This window comes from Schistocerca americana, chromosome 3 (genome assembly GCF_021461395.2).
Source record: "Schistocerca americana isolate TAMUIC-IGC-003095 chromosome 3, iqSchAmer2.1, whole genome shotgun sequence".
Lineage (NCBI taxonomy): Eukaryota > Metazoa > Arthropoda > Insecta > Orthoptera > Acrididae > Schistocerca > Schistocerca americana.
Window position 1 is genome coordinate 488,672,144 of NC_060121.1, and position 17,570 is coordinate 488,689,713.

The 17,570-nt window shown below is 41.8% G+C and overlaps 1 protein-coding gene across 1 annotated transcript in view; it reads left to right on the top strand.

Annotated features, from left to right (window-relative positions):
- The window catches only part of LOC124606764 (octopamine receptor beta-2R), a 38,425-nt gene extending 22,342 nt beyond the window's left edge, over positions 1–16,083 (top strand). The window contains exon 2 of the mRNA XM_047138819.1: positions 14,843–16,083. Within this exon, the coding sequence (XP_046994775.1) occupies positions 14,843–15,283 (441 nt within the window). The 3' untranslated portion in view covers positions 15,284–16,083. The remainder of the gene's footprint in view (positions 1–14,842) is intronic.
- Positions 16,084–17,570: the final 1,487 nt, after the last annotated feature.

The window sequence follows — 17,570 nt, forward strand, 5'->3', positions numbered from 1 at the left end:
GCCCATTGCACTACGTCATTTTCTGGTTATCATATGGAAAATAACGTCATTGATCTGGAACGTCATAAAACTGTGCAAAGTCAAGATTCATATGATGGAGCGACTGACTAAATGGGGACCTTGTGCTTGTGTTACTCCAGCAAGCGACTGACATGTTGCAAGGAACACAAGTGCCGCACAGGAAGCCTCTTGGCACCTGGGTCTTGTGGTGGTGCTGCCCTGTTTATATTCTGAGGTCGTTTAATAATATCGATATTCTCTTTAATTTTCCTTTCTGCATTTCAGAGTATCGAGCAGTCACGTAGGCCTCTCAAAACTGATGTGCGGACTACAGCCCAGGTAGTGTTCAGCTATTGCTGATTTGCTATGTTGTTTTAGGCCGGCCAGTGTGGCCGAGCGGCTCTAGGCGCTTCAGTCTGGAACTGCGAGACCGTTACGGTCGCAGGTTCGAATCCTGCCTCGGACATGGATGTGTGTGATGTCCTTAGGTTAGTTAGGTTTAAGTAGTTCTAAGTTCTAGGGGACTGATAACCTCAGATGTTAAGTTCCATAGTGGTCAGAACCATTTTTTTTTTTTGCTATGTTGTTTTAGTACCACCCAGTATTCATGTTCCAATATGCGTGCTATAACCGTTTTACTGATTGCATCATCACTAACTTCGCTTCACGTACAGAAACCCAGTGGCCTTGCCACAGTGAAGACACCAGATCTTGTCAGATCATTGAAGTTAAGCACCGTCGTTGGTAGGTAGCGCTTTAGCGCTGTTAGCAAGTGCTGAGCAGTGAGACCATGTGATGTCAATTGAGGAGCTGGTTGACTGAAAAGTAGCTGGTATAGGTCACGAAAACATTCAACGGCTCCTGCATATACGCATCTAATCACGAATTTGGTCCGAGGATGACATGGCAGTCGGCCGGTACCGTTTGTGCTTCCGAGGCTTGTCCGAACGGAGATTGCACCCACAGAGCTAACAAGACCCCAGAGAGGAAAGCATTTACGGTATCTTTTGTAGATGGAAGGCTAATTTCAGAATGTATCAGTAGTGTTGGTCGGTCACTCACTCGATCGAAAAGTCTGTTTTTGTTTCACAGTTTCTAACTAGTTTCGGTCGATGGTTCAGTGGTACAGTCCCGGACTAAGGATTTAAACGACTCAAGTGTGATTCCCGGTCAGACCTGAGAGTTTTGTTATCGCTTTTTCCTCTTTGCCGAGAGTTCCACAGTTGTTCGAGTCCACATTAAACAGCAGATAACCTAAGAATTATTGAGAAACTCAGTTCGATGGTCGGAGAAAGACAGAGGCATTCCATCTCCAAAACGAATAGTGCTAGATACTGTGCTGTTCAAACCAGCTTTACCTCATCTGTGAACAGAGTCTCCCCCAGCGTATACTGCTGCTGATGAGGTCCTCGGTTTCCTAGCGGATGACAGTCTTTAGATACTGCGACATTTCAACAGGTGACACATAATACAATGAAGGTTCTCACGACTGGTTGTCTTAGTTGCTGGTAGATGTTCAGATTTGTGTGGTCGTGGTTCTTGGAACTTATTTGTTCGTTAAGTTTCATCCTGCCTGCGTTGGACATCAGAGGTGGTCCTGGTTCTGTCCAGTCTTGCTGACTCAGCGGTACCAGAAGTATCCCGGAAGATGTCCAACACATTTCTTCCCCCTAGCTGGGTCTTGTGCGGTTGGCGGGTAGGTTAGCCAATGGCCTACAGGCACCACCCATGTGCACCATACACGTTCTCCCGCGTCCGACCCTGACCACTGTTCGTACAACATGCCACGTGGAGGAGTTGGGGTCCCACTATTACAAATAAAGGGATATCCGTAACATTTAGAGACTTCGCAAGGGTTGATGAGTATGACATTCACCAAGATATCTCAGCATGTATGTCTACATCATACTGCACAAGTCACCTGAGGGTGTGTGACGTATGGTACTTCTGGTATCATTAACAGATGAACAATACTCAAGAAATAGTCGAAAAAGAGCCTTGTAATACACTCTCTTCGTGTAAGAGTTATATTTACATTAGATTGTTCCTCTTAATCCCAGTCTGGCATCTGCTTTTCCTATTGTTTTATGTGGTCAGTTTATTTGAGGTCGCTCTGAAGAGTACTCCTAGATATTTTACGGTAGATAAAACTGAAGAAACTGCAAAAAAGGTGGGAATTTAAGAAGATGGGACCTGGATAAACTGAAAGAACCAGAGTTTGTACAGAGTTTCAGGGAGAGCATAAGGGAACAAATGACAGGAATGGGGGAAAGAAATACAGTAGAAGAAGAATGGGTAGCTTTGAGGGATGAAGTAGCGAAGGCAGCAGAGGATCAAGTAGGTAAAAGACGAGGGCTAGTAGAAATCCTTGGGTAACAGAAGAAATATTGAATTTAATTGATGAAAGGAGAAAATATAAAAATGCAGTAAATGTAGCAGGCAAAAAGGAATACAAACGTCTCAAAAATGAGATCGACAGGATGTGCAAAATGGCTAAGCAGGGATGGCTAGAGGACAAATGTAAGGATGTAGAGGCCTATCTCACTAGGGGTAAGATAGATACTGCCTACAGGAAAATTAAAGAGACCTTTGGAGATAAGAGAACGACTTGTATGAATATCAAGAGCTCAGATGGAAACCCAGTTCTAAGCAAAGAAGGGAAAGCAGAAAGGTGGAAGGAGTATATAGAGGGTCTATACAAGGGCGATGTACTTGAGGACAATATTATGGAAATGGAAGAGGATGTAGATGAAGATGAAATGGGAGATATGATACTGCGTGAAGAGTTTGACAGAGCACTGAAAGACCTGAGTCGAAACAAGGCCCCCGGAGTAGACAACATTCCATTGGAACTACTGACGGCCTTGGGAGAGCCAGTCCTGACAAAACTCTACCATCTGGTGAGCAAGATGTATGAAACAGGCGAAATACCCTCAGACTTCAAGAAGAATATAATAATTCCAATCCCAAAGAAAGCAGGTGTTGACAGATGTGAAAATTACCGAGCTATCAGTTTAACAAGTCACAGCTGCAAAATACTAACACGAATTCTTTACAGACGAATGGAAAAACTAGTAGAAGCCAACCTCGGGGAAGATCAGTTTGGATTCCGTAGAAACACTGGAACACGTGAGGCAATACTGACCTTACGACTTATCTTAGAAGAAAGATTAAGGAAAGGCAAATCTAAGTTTCTAGCATTAGTAGACTTAGAGAAAGCTTTTGACAATGTTGACTGGAATACTCTCTTTCAAATTCTAAAGGTGGCAGGGGTAAAATACAGGGAGCGAAAGGCTATTTACAATTTGTACAGAATCCAGATGGCAGTTATAAGAGTCGAGGGACATGAAAGGGAAGCAGTGGTTGGGAAGGGAGTAAGACAGGGTTGTAGTCTCTCCCCGATGTTGTTCAATCTGTATATTGAGCAAGCAGTAAAGGAACCAAAAGAAAAATTCGGAGTAGGTATTAAAATTCATGGAGAAGAAATAAAAACTTTGAGTTTCGCCGATGACATTGTAATTCTGTCAGAGACAGCAAAGGACTTGGAAGAGCAGTTGAACGGAATGGACAGTGTCTTGAAAGGAGGATATAAGATGAACATCAACAAAAGCAAATCAAGGATAATGGAATGTAGTCTAATTAAGTCGGGTGATGCTGAGGGAATTAGCTTAGGAAATGAGGCACTTAAAGTAGTAAAGGAGTTTTGCTATTTGGGGAGCAAAATAACTGATGATGGTCGAATCAGAGAGGATATAAAATGTAGGCTGGCAATGGCAAGGGAAGCGTTTCTGAAGAAGAGAAATTTGTTAACATCCAGTATTGATTTAAGTGTCAGGAAGTCATTTCTGAAAGTATTCGTATGGAGTGTAGCCATGTATGGAAGTGAAACATGGACAATAAGTAGATTGGACAAGAAGAGAATAGAAGCTTTCGAAATGTGATGCTACAGAAGAATGCTGAAGATTAGATGGGTAGATCACATAACTAATGAGGAAGTATTGAATAGGATTGGGGAGAAGAGAAGTTTGTGGCACAACTTGACCAGAAGAAGGGATCGGTTGGTAGGACATGTTCTGAGGCATCAAGGGATCACCAATTTAGTATTGGAGGGCAGCGTGGAGGGTAAAAATCGTAGAGGGAGACCAAGAGATGAATACACTAAGCAGATTCAGAAGGATGTAGGTTGCAGTAGGTACTGGGAGATGAAAAAGCTTGCACAGGATAGAGTAGCATGGAGAGCTGCATCAAACCAGTCTCAGGACTGAAGACCGCAACAACAACAACAGATACTGTTTCCAGCGATTTGTGGTAAATTGTGTAGTTGTACAGTAGTTGCCTTCTTTTCCTATGTATGTGCAATATGTTACATTTGTTTACGTTCAAGGTCAACTGCTAGAGACTGCAACATTCACCAGTTTTCCGTAGGTCATTTTGCAAATCGATACTGTCTTCTCTCCGTATTATTTTTTTATAGACAACCATGTCATCTGCATACAGTCTCAAAGAGCTTCCGATGCTTTCTGCTATAAATCATTATGTACTTTGTAAACAATTACTGTCCTATAACACTTCCCTGGGGTACTCCGCAAATTACCTTTACATACGTTGATATTGTTTCATTAAGAGCGAATCGTTAAGTTCTGCCTCCAAGGAAGTGTTGATTCCAATCACAACTCTGGTCCGCATTTTTTTCACTAAACTACAGTGTGGAAGGGTGTCAAATGCCATCCTGTAGTCAAAGAGCACGGAATCTACCTGATCACTGATTCAAAAGTAATGGCAGTGTACATGGCTACAACACTAGGAGAAAGGATGATCTTCTCTACTCAAGGTTAAATCTAACTTTGGCCCAGAAGGGGGTAAATTATGCTGCCACAAAAGTCTTTGGCCACTTACCTAATAGCATCAAAAGTCTGACAGATAGCCATATAGCATTTAAAAGGAAATTAAAAGAATTTCTTAATGGCAACTCCTTCTACTCATTGGATGAGTTTTTGGATATAGTAAATGGGTAATTTCAGAACCCCACAAAAAATATAAAAAAAATTAAAAATATTGAGTGACACGTTCCAGATCATTACGAAGTGTCGTATTCATGATCTATGGAACTAGTACTACTCTAATCTAATCTAATCTAATCTAACCGCTGTCTGCAGCGCTATGGATCTCAAAGAGGAACAGGACAACCTGAGTTTCCGAGATCTATCTTTGCGGAATCCATGTTGACTTTTATAGAGGATATTTTCGTTCTTCAAAAACGTCATAATTCTTGAGTATAAAACACGTCCCTCAATTCTGCAAAAGTCTGACATCACCGAAATAGCCCTACCATTGTCTTTAATTATACTAACAGTATCACTTGCATGGAAATCAGAAATCTTTTTATCAGCTTTATCTTTAGATTTCGTGTAGTTTACATAAGAGTTCTGTAGCCTTTTATGAAAGTGATTGGCCGCAGGAGCCTAGACTCCTAAGGCGTTACAGAGGTGGACACATAAGGCGGATGGTGGGGCGATGCTCAATGACAAGGAGCCGAATACCAGTTGGCGCTCCAGCCACTAACGTCATTCTGCCGCACCTGCCTGCAGCTCGCGCATTTGGGTGCGTGTAACAACATTAATCTTGTTATTCACGTTAGTTTACCTTCGATAAGGCTCCTGATCCACTGTATAGTAATGTGCATTATGGGTGACGTAAAGAAAACACAAGTATTACATTAAGAAGAGACCGATAATTTTCCGAGCATATAAATTGTGATAGGCAGAGTCCGAAGCAGCTACAGTGACTGGGTTGCCTGTTACCAGGGTAGGTAAGGAGTGGAGAAAGAGACAAGTATTTTTGTCTCACACCGAGCACACCGTTTCGTGCTGCCGCCTTCGCAAGTGCACCCCAGTGCAGTGTTAAATAGCATAATACACTGAGGTGACAAAAGTCGTGGTACACCTCCCAATATCGTGTCAGACCTCCTTTTGCCCGGCGTAGTGCACCGATTCGACATGATATGGACTGAACAAGTCGTTGGAAGCACACTGCAGAAATATTGAGCAGTCCATAATAGCTGAAGTGTTGCCGCTGAAAGATTTTGTGCACTAACTGATCTGTTGATTATGTCCCATAAGCGTTCGATGGGATTCATGTTGGACCATCTGAATGGCCAAATCATTTGCCGTAATGTAATTCCATTGTTGTTTGGGAATATGAAGTCGATGAACGGCTGCATATTGTCTCCTAGTAGTTGAACATAATGATTTCCAGTTAATTACCAGTTCTTTTGGACCAGGCGGCTTCCATGTAAACACAGCCCACACCATTATCGAGCCATCACCAGCTTTCGTAGCGCGTTGTTGACGACTTGGGTCCATGGCTTTGTGGGCCCCGCGCCGCACTCGAACCGTTCAATAACCTTTTACCAACTGTATTCGGGACTCATCTGACGAGGCCACGGTTTTCCAGTCCTGTAGGGTCCAACGGATATGGTCAGAAGCCCAGGAAAATGCTGCAGGCGATGCAGTGCTGTTAGCAAACGCACTCATGTCGGTCGTGTGCTAAAATTCTAATCAAAATAGGGCTGATAATTAAACATCCTATTGAAAGAGTAAATACCACAGCAATAATAATAAAACGATTTATATTTTTCTCATCTCTTCTAAGGAATTCGTTCTTCATATATCCCACACTGACTTCTGCGGTTATTTCATGCAGTGTTGTTTGTCTGTTAGCACTGAGAACGCTACGCAAACGCCGCTGTTCTCGGTCGTTAAGTGAAGACCGTCGGTCACTGCGTTGTCCTCTGTGAGAGGTAATGCCCGAAATGTAATATTCTCGGGACATTCTTCACACTGTTGATATCAGTTACCGAATTAGAATGTCCCATGCGTCTAGCTCCAACTACTATTCCGCGTTCAATGTCTCTTAATTCCCGACGTGCAGCCGTGGTCACGTCGGACATCTTTTCTCATGAAACACCTGAGTAAAAATGACAGCTCCGCCAATGCTCTACACCAGTGGTTCCCTACAGATGTTCCGCGGGCCCCCGTATGATAACAGATTTTTTGCTTTGGCCGCTTCCTGCATGAGCAGAGCTTTATCGAACGCTAACTTCTGCGTCTAGCGTCTTCCTAGAGTGTAAAGAGATCGGCAGTGAGCATGAGCAACTTCTTATTCATACGGAAGTAAGATGGCTTTCTCGAGGTAGGATCTCGTCAAGATTTTTTGATCTTAGAGACGAGGTTCGTGTCTTCCTTCTTGACACAAGGTACGCGGATTTTCTCACTAACTTCTCTTAGCTTTGCTCAGTTGCGTACTTCACTAATGTGTTTGAACACTTGAATGTGTTAAACTTCAGTTTACAAGAAAAAAATGTAGAAATCCTCAAAGCTGAAGATAAGATTAGTGCTATGGTCAAAAAGTGTCAGATCTGGGCGTCAAGGATAGAAAACGAGTCACTAACTCACTTTTCTACTTTAAAACAATTCGTAAAGTCATCAAAGGGGAGTTTGACTGAGCAGATCAAGATCAATGTAGCCGAGCATCTACGCAGCCTAGCCACCACTTTTAGAGAGTATTTCCCTGAACCTGACCCCAGACGACAGATGGATTCGAAATCCCTTCAGCTGTGAAGAAAGACAGAATCCAAGGCCTCATTGAAGAACAGCAAGATCAACTTGTGGATCTGTCCAGCTGTGGTACGATGATAAACATTTTCATCGGTGATAAAATTACAGATTTGTGGGCATCAGCACTCAAGGACTACAAGAAACTTGGAGATAAGTCCATGAAAGAGATCCTTCCATTTGCAACCACTTATCGGTGTGAGCAAGCATTTTCTTCCACGTGTTTCATGAAAAACAAATATAGGAATCAGCTCGACATGCTGTCGGATTTCAGAGTGAAAGTTTCAAGTTTGGAACCTAATATTTCAGAAATAATGGACTCAAAGGTCAGATTGAACTCATCTCATTAAGAATTGAAAATTAAAACTAACTGTCTACTGATGGGGTGCTCTGTTGTAACTGTATTTTTTCAGATAAATATTTTCTTGTATGAAATTAGTGTTTTCTTATTTTTCACACATGTCTACTCAATGCAATCTCAAATGTAGTACACTTGAAAGACGAATGCACTCTGTTTTAATTTTTTCGTATCATTTTCAGTTCATACTCAACTTTTATTTTTTTAAGGAATTTGTTATGGTAAACACCCAGATTTGAAGACAAAGATTTTGAGCAATAATCAAAAATTTAACAATGATGGCTAAATTGAAAAAGTTTTAAGCTCAATATTTTTTTCAATGATGAATATGTCAATGTTTTTTCTAAGTACCAAAAATGTTGTTGTTGTTGTTGTCTTCAGTCCTGAGACTGGTTTGATGCTCTCCATGCTACTCTATCCTGTGCAGGCTTCTTCATCTCCCAGTAGTTACTGCAGCCTACATCCTTCTGAATCTGCTTAGTGTATTCATCTCTTGGTCTCCCTCTACGATTTTTACCCTCCACGCTGCCCTCCAATACTAAATTGGTGATCCCTTGATTCTTCAGAACATGTCCTACCAACCGATCCCTTCTTCTAGTCAAGTTGTGCCACAAACTCCTCTTCTCCCTATAAAACTACAACAGCATTTACGTAGCTTATGAATTCAAATACCAAATTTGCTTTAGTGCGTACTATGCCCCAACAGAACAAATAGTCCTGTCACGAAAAAGCCACAGTACCCGTGGTCTAGGGGTGCCGGCACGGTAGCTCAGCGTGTTCGGCCAGAGGGTTGGCTGCCCTCTGTAACAAAGAAACTGAGTTAATAGATCAACAACGAACTAAATGGATGTCTTACGTCGTCCGCCCCGAGCAGATGCAATGAACAAGAGCGAAGAAAACGAGGTTAAAAAAAAAAAGGGGTAGCGTCTTTGATTAATAATCAAAACGTCTTTGGTCCCGGGTTCCATCCCCGCCAGTGCCTAAATTTTGATAAATAATCAGCATTGGCGGCCGAAGACTTCCAGCATAAGAAGTCAGCCTCATTCTGCCAACGGCCTTGTCAAAGAGGGCGGAGGAGCGGATAAAGGTTCAGGGCACTCTCTTGGCCTAGGGGTGGGAAATTTCCCCTAAAGGCGGAAGAATCAGCAATGATAAACGACATGAGGATGCAGAAGGCAATCGAAACCACTGTATTAAAGACACGTGGCCTGTATTTGAAGAAGTGTCATGATGATCTCTCCATTGGCCAAATATTCCGGAATAGTCCCCCATTCGGATCTCCGGGAGGGGACTGCCAAGGGGGACGTTACCATGAGAAAAAGATTGAATAATCAACGAAAGGATAACGTTCTACGAGTCGGGGCGTGGAATGTCAGAAGCTTGAACGTGGTAGGGAAACTAGAAAATCTGAAAAGGGAACCGCAAAAGCTCAATCTAGATATAGTAGGGGTCAGTGAAGTGAAGTGGAAGGAAGACAAGGATTTCTGATCAGATGAGTATCGGGTAATATCAACAGCAGCAGAAAATGGTATAATAGGTGTAGGATTCGTTATGAATAGGAAGGTAGGGCAGAGGGTGTGTTACTGTGAACAGTTCAGTGACCGGGTCGTTCTAATCAGAATCGACAGCAGACCAACACCGACAACGATAGTTCAGGTATACATACCGACGTCGCAAGTTGAAGATGAACAGATAGAGAAAGTGTATGAAGATATTGAGAGGGTAATGCGGTATGTAAAGGGGGACGAAAATCTAATAGTCATGGGCGACTGGAATGCAGTTGTAGGGGAAGGAGTAGAAGAAAAGGTTACAGGAGAATATGGGCTTGGGACAAGGAATGAAAGAGGAGAAAGACTAATTGAGTTCTGTAACAAGTTTCAGCTAGTAATAGCGAATAGCCTGTTCAAGAATCACAAGAGGAGGAGGTATACTTGGAAAAGGCCGGGAGATACGGGAAGATTTCAATTAGATTACATCATGGTCAGACAGAGATACCGAAATCAGATACTGGATTGTAAGGCGTACCCAGGAGCAGATATAGACTCAGATCACAATATAGTAGTGATGAAGAGTAGGCTGAAGTTCAAGACATTAGTCAGGAAGAATCAGAAGTGGGATACGGAAGTACTAAGGAATGACGAGATACGTTTGAAGTTCTCTAACGCTATAGATACAGAAATAAGGAATAGCGCAGTAGGCAGTACAGTTGAAGGGGAATGGACATCTCTAAAAAGAGCCATCACAGAAGTTGGGAAGGAAAACATAGGTACAAAGAAGGTAGCTGCGAAGAAACCATGGGTAACAGAAGAAATACTTCAGTTGATTGATGAAAGGAGGAAGTACAATCATGTTCCGGGAAAATCAGGAATACAGAAATACAAGTCGCTGAGGAATGAAATAAATAGGAAGTGCAGGGAAGCTAAGACGAAATGGCTGCAGGAAAAATGTGAAGACATCGAAAAAGATATGACTGTCGGAAGGAGAGACTCAGCATACAGGAAAGTCAAAACAACCTTTGGTGACATTAAAGGCAACGGTGGTAACATTAAGAGTGCAACGGGAATTCCACTGTTAAATGCAGAGGAGAGAGCAGATAGGTGGAAAGAATACATTGAAAGCCTCTATGAGGGTGAAGATTTGTCTGATGTGATAGAAGAAGAAACAGGAGTCGATTTAGAAGAGATAGGGGATCCAGTATTAGAATCGGAATTCAAAAGAGCTTTGGAGGACTTACGGTCAAATAAGGCAGAAGGGATAGATAACATTCCATCAGAATTTCTAAAATCATTGGGGGAAGTGGCAACAAAACGACTATTCACGTTGGTGTGTAGAATATATGAGTCTGGCGATATACCATCTGACTTTCGGAAAAGCATCATCCACACAATTCCGAAGACGGCAAGAGCTGACAAGTGCGAGAATTATCGCACAATCAGCTTAACAGCTCATGCATCGAAGCTGCTTACAAGAATAATACACAGAAGAATTGAAAAGAAAATTGAGAATGCGCTAGGTGACGATCAGTTTGGCTTTAGGAAAAGTAAAGGGACGAGAGAGGCAATTCTGACGTTACGGCTAATAATGGAAGCAAGGCTAAAGAAAAATCAAGACACTTTCATAGGATTTGTCGACCTGGAAAAAGCGTTCGACAATATAAAAAGTGCAAGCTGTTCGAGATTCTGAAAAAAGTAGGGGTAAGCTATAGGGAGAGACGGGTCATATACAATATGTACAACAACCAAGAGGGACTAATAAGAGTGGACGATCAAGAACGAAGTGCTCGTATTAAGAAGGGTGTAAGACGAGGCTGTAGCCTTTCGCCCCTACTCTTCAATCTGTACATCGAGGAAGCAATGATGGAAATAAAAGAAAGGTTCAGGAGTGGAATTAAAATACAAGGTGAAAGGATATCAATGATACGATTCGCTGATGACATTGCTATTCTGAGTGAAAGTGAAGAAGAATTAAATGATCTGCTGAACGGAATGAACAGTCTAATGGTTTGAGAGTAAATTGGAGAAAGATGAAGGTAATGAGAAGTAGTAGAAATGAGAACAGCGAGAAACTTAACATCAGGATTGATGGTCACGAAGTCAATGAAGTTAAGGAATTCTGCTACCTAGGCAGTAAAATAACCAATGACGGACGGAGCAAGGAGGACATCAAAAGCAGACTCGCTATGGCAAAAAAGGCATTTCTGGCCAAGAGAAGTCTACTAATATCAAATACCAGCCTTAATTTGAGGAAGAAATTTCTGAGGATGTACGTCTGGAGTACAGCATTGTATGGTAGTGAAACATGGACTGTGGGAAAACCGGAACAGAAGAGAATCGAAGCATTTGAGATGTGGTGCTCTAGACGAATGTTGAAAATTAGGTAGACTGATAACGTAAGGAATGAGGAGGTTCTACGCAGAATCGGAGAGGAAAGGAATATGTGGAAAACACTGATAAGGAGAAGGGACAGGATGATAGGACATCTGCTAAGACATGAGGGAATGAATTCCATGGTACTAGAGGGAGCTGTAGGGGGCAAAAACTGTAGAGGAAGACAGAGATTGGAATACGTCAAGCAAGTAATTGAGGACGTAGGTTGCAAGTACTACTCTGAGACGAAGAGGTTAACACAGGAAAGAGGAATTCGTGGGGGGCCGCATCAAACCAGTCAGTACACTGATGACAAAAAAAAAAAAAAAAAAAAAAAAAAAAAAAAACCTCTCCTGTCTGCTACTGCTATACCATAACCTTATAGATGGAAGCATGTCTCGTGAAATAAAACTATCTTGTTAAAGCAATTATGGTATAAGGCAACAGAACAGTGTTACCCTCTGAGAGGAATTTTGTTATGTTGACCATTTTGTACCTAACGGAGGTGGCTTATCGGAAATGAAAGTCAGAATTACGTAAATATTTGAACAGTAACAAACAAAATTTTGCCTATCTGCACTGTTTAACGGATAAAGAAATTCGGTCGCCAGCCTAACTAGGCAAGAAAATGATTAACATTCTCATTCAAGAAAATATTTATTAGTAACTTTAATGGATAAACACAACCTATACTTCATCACACGCGAGTGCAATTAACTTTTGACACATGCATATGTTTACGGTAAGATTGAAACTAACAGTTAGAGTAGCACAAACTATTTGCAAAAATATAACAGATACCGAAACACGCTATTACATTCAGGGCTTGTTCAAACTGTATGGTCTTTATAACATTACTATTAACATTCACTGCAGAATCATTAATTGGATATAGGTTAAGTCTCTCTCACTTAAATACTTTACTATTTAAAATGAAAGTTAATTGGAATCCACTAACAGGTTGCTTGTCACTATCATTTGAATAAAGAAATTATGTTTTTCATAATTACTGGTCGTTCCGTTACTTGTTACTGAACGTTAACACAATAGACAAGCTGTGGATCCTGTTATACTGTTAATATGCACTTCTAATACACAAGAGAGACAAACACTTAGTAAACATGAGTATATAACGTATCACAACTGCAGTTTTCCACTTTTACTACAGTGAGACACAGAATTAACATATATGTAAGATACTGACTCACCTTCGGCGATTTACAACAGGCAGTAATGTGATCATTTACTAAGCAAAACTTTATAAGCCTTAATCTTAAGAACGTTTAATTTTGAAGGTGGGAACAACATATTAATAAGCAGTTTTAATAAAAAAATATTTTCTGCAAGCATCAGTTACTTTAGTTCACTTTCTTGCCACATTAACTTTAACTTGGTTTTTTGCTATGTTCAAGAGGCATTAATTAGCAAAAACACTGGTCTTTAATGTTCTTTCAGTAGGGACACTCGGTAATCACTTTAGTTCAAACGGAGAGGAACCTGAGAGGTGATATGATAAGGAAAAAATCAAGGTAGGTGCCTAAATTCAGTTATAAGTTACCTTATATTTGTGCACACTAAAACATCCGATGAGCCGATCCTTCATTGTACATTATTGTAGCATGCCGACACAGTGATTGCGCAATGTGGTGGAAACTGCATGTTGGTAGGTGGATTTGCAGGCAGAATTGCTGGACTCTGTCCTTTCTTGGTGGCTATGATGAATACCAATTCCAGAATCGTTCCAGCTATTTATCCGTCCACCCGAGGCATTGGAAAGTAACAGAAAAAGCCTCTCTCGGAACCAGCACAATATGCAACTATTACATGGCAGTACACAGTTTGGTAGCTCGTCCCCGACTGACTCTTGGCTCCACCTTTTCTACTTAGGCCAACCACAATTTGCGCGCGCTACACAGTTCCGTTCCCGAGGGGAACCACAACAACTTTTACATACAGAATAATTAAGAACACTAAGCAAGGATCAGCAGTTTACATAACAGTAACCAAATACATTAAATAAAACATAACATTTGCACATACTGATATTTCTGCAAATAATTATTCACACAGGAATTACAATTATATACAGTAAGTTTTGTTCCCTCTAAATGGGACAAAGAATTTAAATGACAGATACACTACATTGCATAGAATCAAATCATGACATCAAAGTTGTTACAAATAAAGTAGTATACAATTTTGTGTTATCTATTCAATCAAACACATTTACAGAAGCTCAACAATGTAATATTAAATAAAACAAATAAATCAGTAAAGCACTAAAGTTTTGGTGTTACATCCCCAATTCTATTCAATACCGCCTTATTAGTTATGTGATCAACCGTCTAACCTTCAGCTTTCTTCTGTAGCACCACATTTCGAAAGCTTCTATTCTCTTCTTGTCTAAACTATTTATCGTCCATGTTTCACTTCCATACATGGCTACACTCCATACAAATACTTTCAGAAACGACTTCCTGACACGTAAATCAATACAGAATGTTAACCAATTTCTCTTCTTCAGAAACGCTTTCCTTGCCATTGCCAGTCTACATTTCATATCCTCTCTACTTCGACCATCATCAGTTATTTTGCTCCCCAAATAGCAAAACTCCTTTACTTCTTTAAGTGTTTCATTTCCTAATCTAATTCCCTCAGCATCACCCGACTTAATTCGACTACATTCCATTATCAAATAGAAAACGTAATAAAAGACTCTTAACTTGGCTTTTTTAGGTACTTGATATAGTGATATGACAAGGTACCAATCATGCTCGATCAGGGGGTCCTCGAGAAAATTTTGTTGCGAACCCCTGCTCTAAACTTTTATATCTCTTGTATGCGAGAGTACCGCCATCTGTATACCTGCACATTGCTATCGCTCAACTTTAATCACCTTAGTGTAGTGTCCAGACGCATTGCAGCCGGCTGCCTCGAATTATATATTTTTTACGGGACGGCTGGGAGCTACAGGCTGCTGACTGCTGGTCGCCTTCTGTCTGCAGGTGCACTCGACCCCCACCAAGGACCGCAACATCATCAAGATGAAGCGCGAGCACAAGGCGGCGCGGACGCTGGGCATCATCATGGGCACGTTCATCCTGTGCTGGCTGCCCTTCTTCCTGTGGTACGTGTCAACGTCGCTGTGTGACACCTGCCCGTGCCCGGACCTGGTCGTCGACCTGGTCTTCTGGATCGGCTACTTCAACTCGACGCTGAACCCCATCATCTACGCGTACTTCAACCGCGACTTCCGCGAGGCGTTCAAGAACACGCTGCAGTGCGCCTTCTGCAGCCTGTGCCGGCGGCCGCCGTCCGACCTGGACGCGCTCGACGTGCGCCGGCACTCGCTGCGCTACGACGAGCGCACGCGGAGCATCTACTCGGAGACCTACCTCAGGCACATCGACCGCCGGCGCTCCAGCGAGTTCGGCTCCAGCCTGTGATCCGAGGCCACCGCGCTCTAGCTGCCGGGCTCGCTGCCTCGGCACTGCCGCATCGCAGTCGATGCCTTCTAGAGTGCGGTGCTACGTACCCTCTCCACAAAGCAATAACGGACTGCAAAGTGATACCCACGGCTGCAACGAGTGGTCCTCCCCAGCTCTCTAGCCCCGTCTCGCCAAGTGTTTTCTGTTCCCGAGATACAGTTTTGCTAACACGGTTGTCGTGCGACTAGGAGTTGACGCTTACAGCGAATTGTGATACGTAGGTCTTGTGTAAATGCTACAAATAAAAATAAATATGTGGATGTGAACGCTATACAGGACGGAAACTGTGTAAAGAAGACGTGTAAAGCCACTGTGTCACCTTTTTTTTATAGTGGTCGCATTCCAGTGAACACCCAGTATTATGTTCCTAGAGCTCATAAACCTGACAAATCTGCCAGTGTAGGTTGATCCCATGATGATGTTACAAACTTTCACCAATGACGGGAAACGATAAATGTATCAATTTGAAGTGAGGGACCCAGGTCCGGAAACGATAGGGTCGAAAATTATAGAAAAAATTGTTCTGATACCTCTGACAGTCGAATCCAGTTGTTATCGCTAAGACTGTAGGAGAGGCAACTTTCAGAGATGGCAATATGGACCTAAACAAGAAAAAAATGCCTAGTAAACATAAGAACAATGAGCACATGAGCACATGTTCTGTAGGAGAGATGTGTTTCACAACAGCAAACAGAGCGAGTTGGCGCAGTGGTTAGCACTCTGGACACGCATTCGGGAGGACGACAGTTCAAACCCGCATCCGGCCATCCTGTTTTAGGTTTTCCCTGATTTCCCTAAATCACTCCAGGCAAATGCCAGGACGGTTCCCTTGAAAGGGCACGGCTGCCTTCCTTCCCCATTCTTCCCTATTCCGATGGCACCGATGACCTCGCTGTTTGGTCCCTTCCACCAACTCAACCAACCAACCAACGACGGTAGCAAATATAAAAACTGCTCAGAGCTCTTAAGGTATGCTTTTTAGAGCCAATATTTACTAATAATTTCTTTCTTGTTTTGATCCATACTACCACCTGTGAAAGTTACCTGTCTTATAATCTTAGCAATAACAATTGTAGTCGACTATGAGAGGTGTCGCAACGATTTTCGCTTCCAACTTTCGAATCATTCATTTCCAGACCAGGGCGCGTTTCCCAAAATTGATGCGTTTACTGTTCCCCGTCATTCCCAAAACTTCGTGACATCATCGCGGAATCATCCTGTGTAACACAATACCTGTAGCTAGCAGGTGAACTAATTCAGTAAGCACATCTCAGACCCTCAATCTAAAAATTACTCCTCACTGGTCTGAAACGTAAACACCGTTTCCCTCACTTCTTTTTTCTGAAATAAGAGCTCATTCACTGAAGCAGGATAAATTTTGGAATAAATACTCATTCGCTGAAACAGGATAAATTCTAATTTACGTAACGCGATCATATACTGCTGTGCGGCATTTTCATTTTGTAGCACACACAACCGTCTACTGTAACTTCTGCTGCAGGCAACAAAACATTAAAGAACAGAAATCTAAATATATGCGCTTGTAATAAACAAATCTGTCGAAGAACGGTGCACCATGACATCAGACACGAGAGATGATGTGCTAACAGTCTTTGCTAATTACCATCTTCCTGATTTTAAGCCAATAAGTACACTGCAGCAGTTTCATATTCTTTTATATATTTTATTTTTACTTTCGTGGTGTTCCATTCAAAGAATGTGAGCATTTGGGTACGACTAAGTGTTGCTGAAACATTGGTCCATTTCAGTCCCAGCAATTTAGGAGCGTGGCAAAAAGGAATCGCAATAGGTAGCATCAGAGAAGGAGTATCCAGTCATCAAATTTGTCTCACAAAACAAGAAATCTACCGAAAATCTTTCGCATAGCAATGAGCCCTCAGTTTTTTATTATTATTATTGTCATGTTATTCTTTTGACAGACTAGTCCAGGCAGAAATGATTAAAACTGCTGCGTGTAAACTTAAGAAATATTTCTGATTCGTGTATGACCATGGTGCAAGACTTCTTAGACAAGGATTCAATGAAACTGCTTGAGAAGCGTGAAGTTTTACGGTTTTGAATTATCTGTGACAGATCCATAATATTTAGCTTTTAAAGCAGTATTTATAAATGTATTAAAATTTCTGGAGGACTATCTGGTGTATTTGGCACAGAACAGGAAAGTTAAGATTTCTTATCCCGATCAGAAACGCAGTGGCAGATGCGAGTAAGCACTGGATGAGCT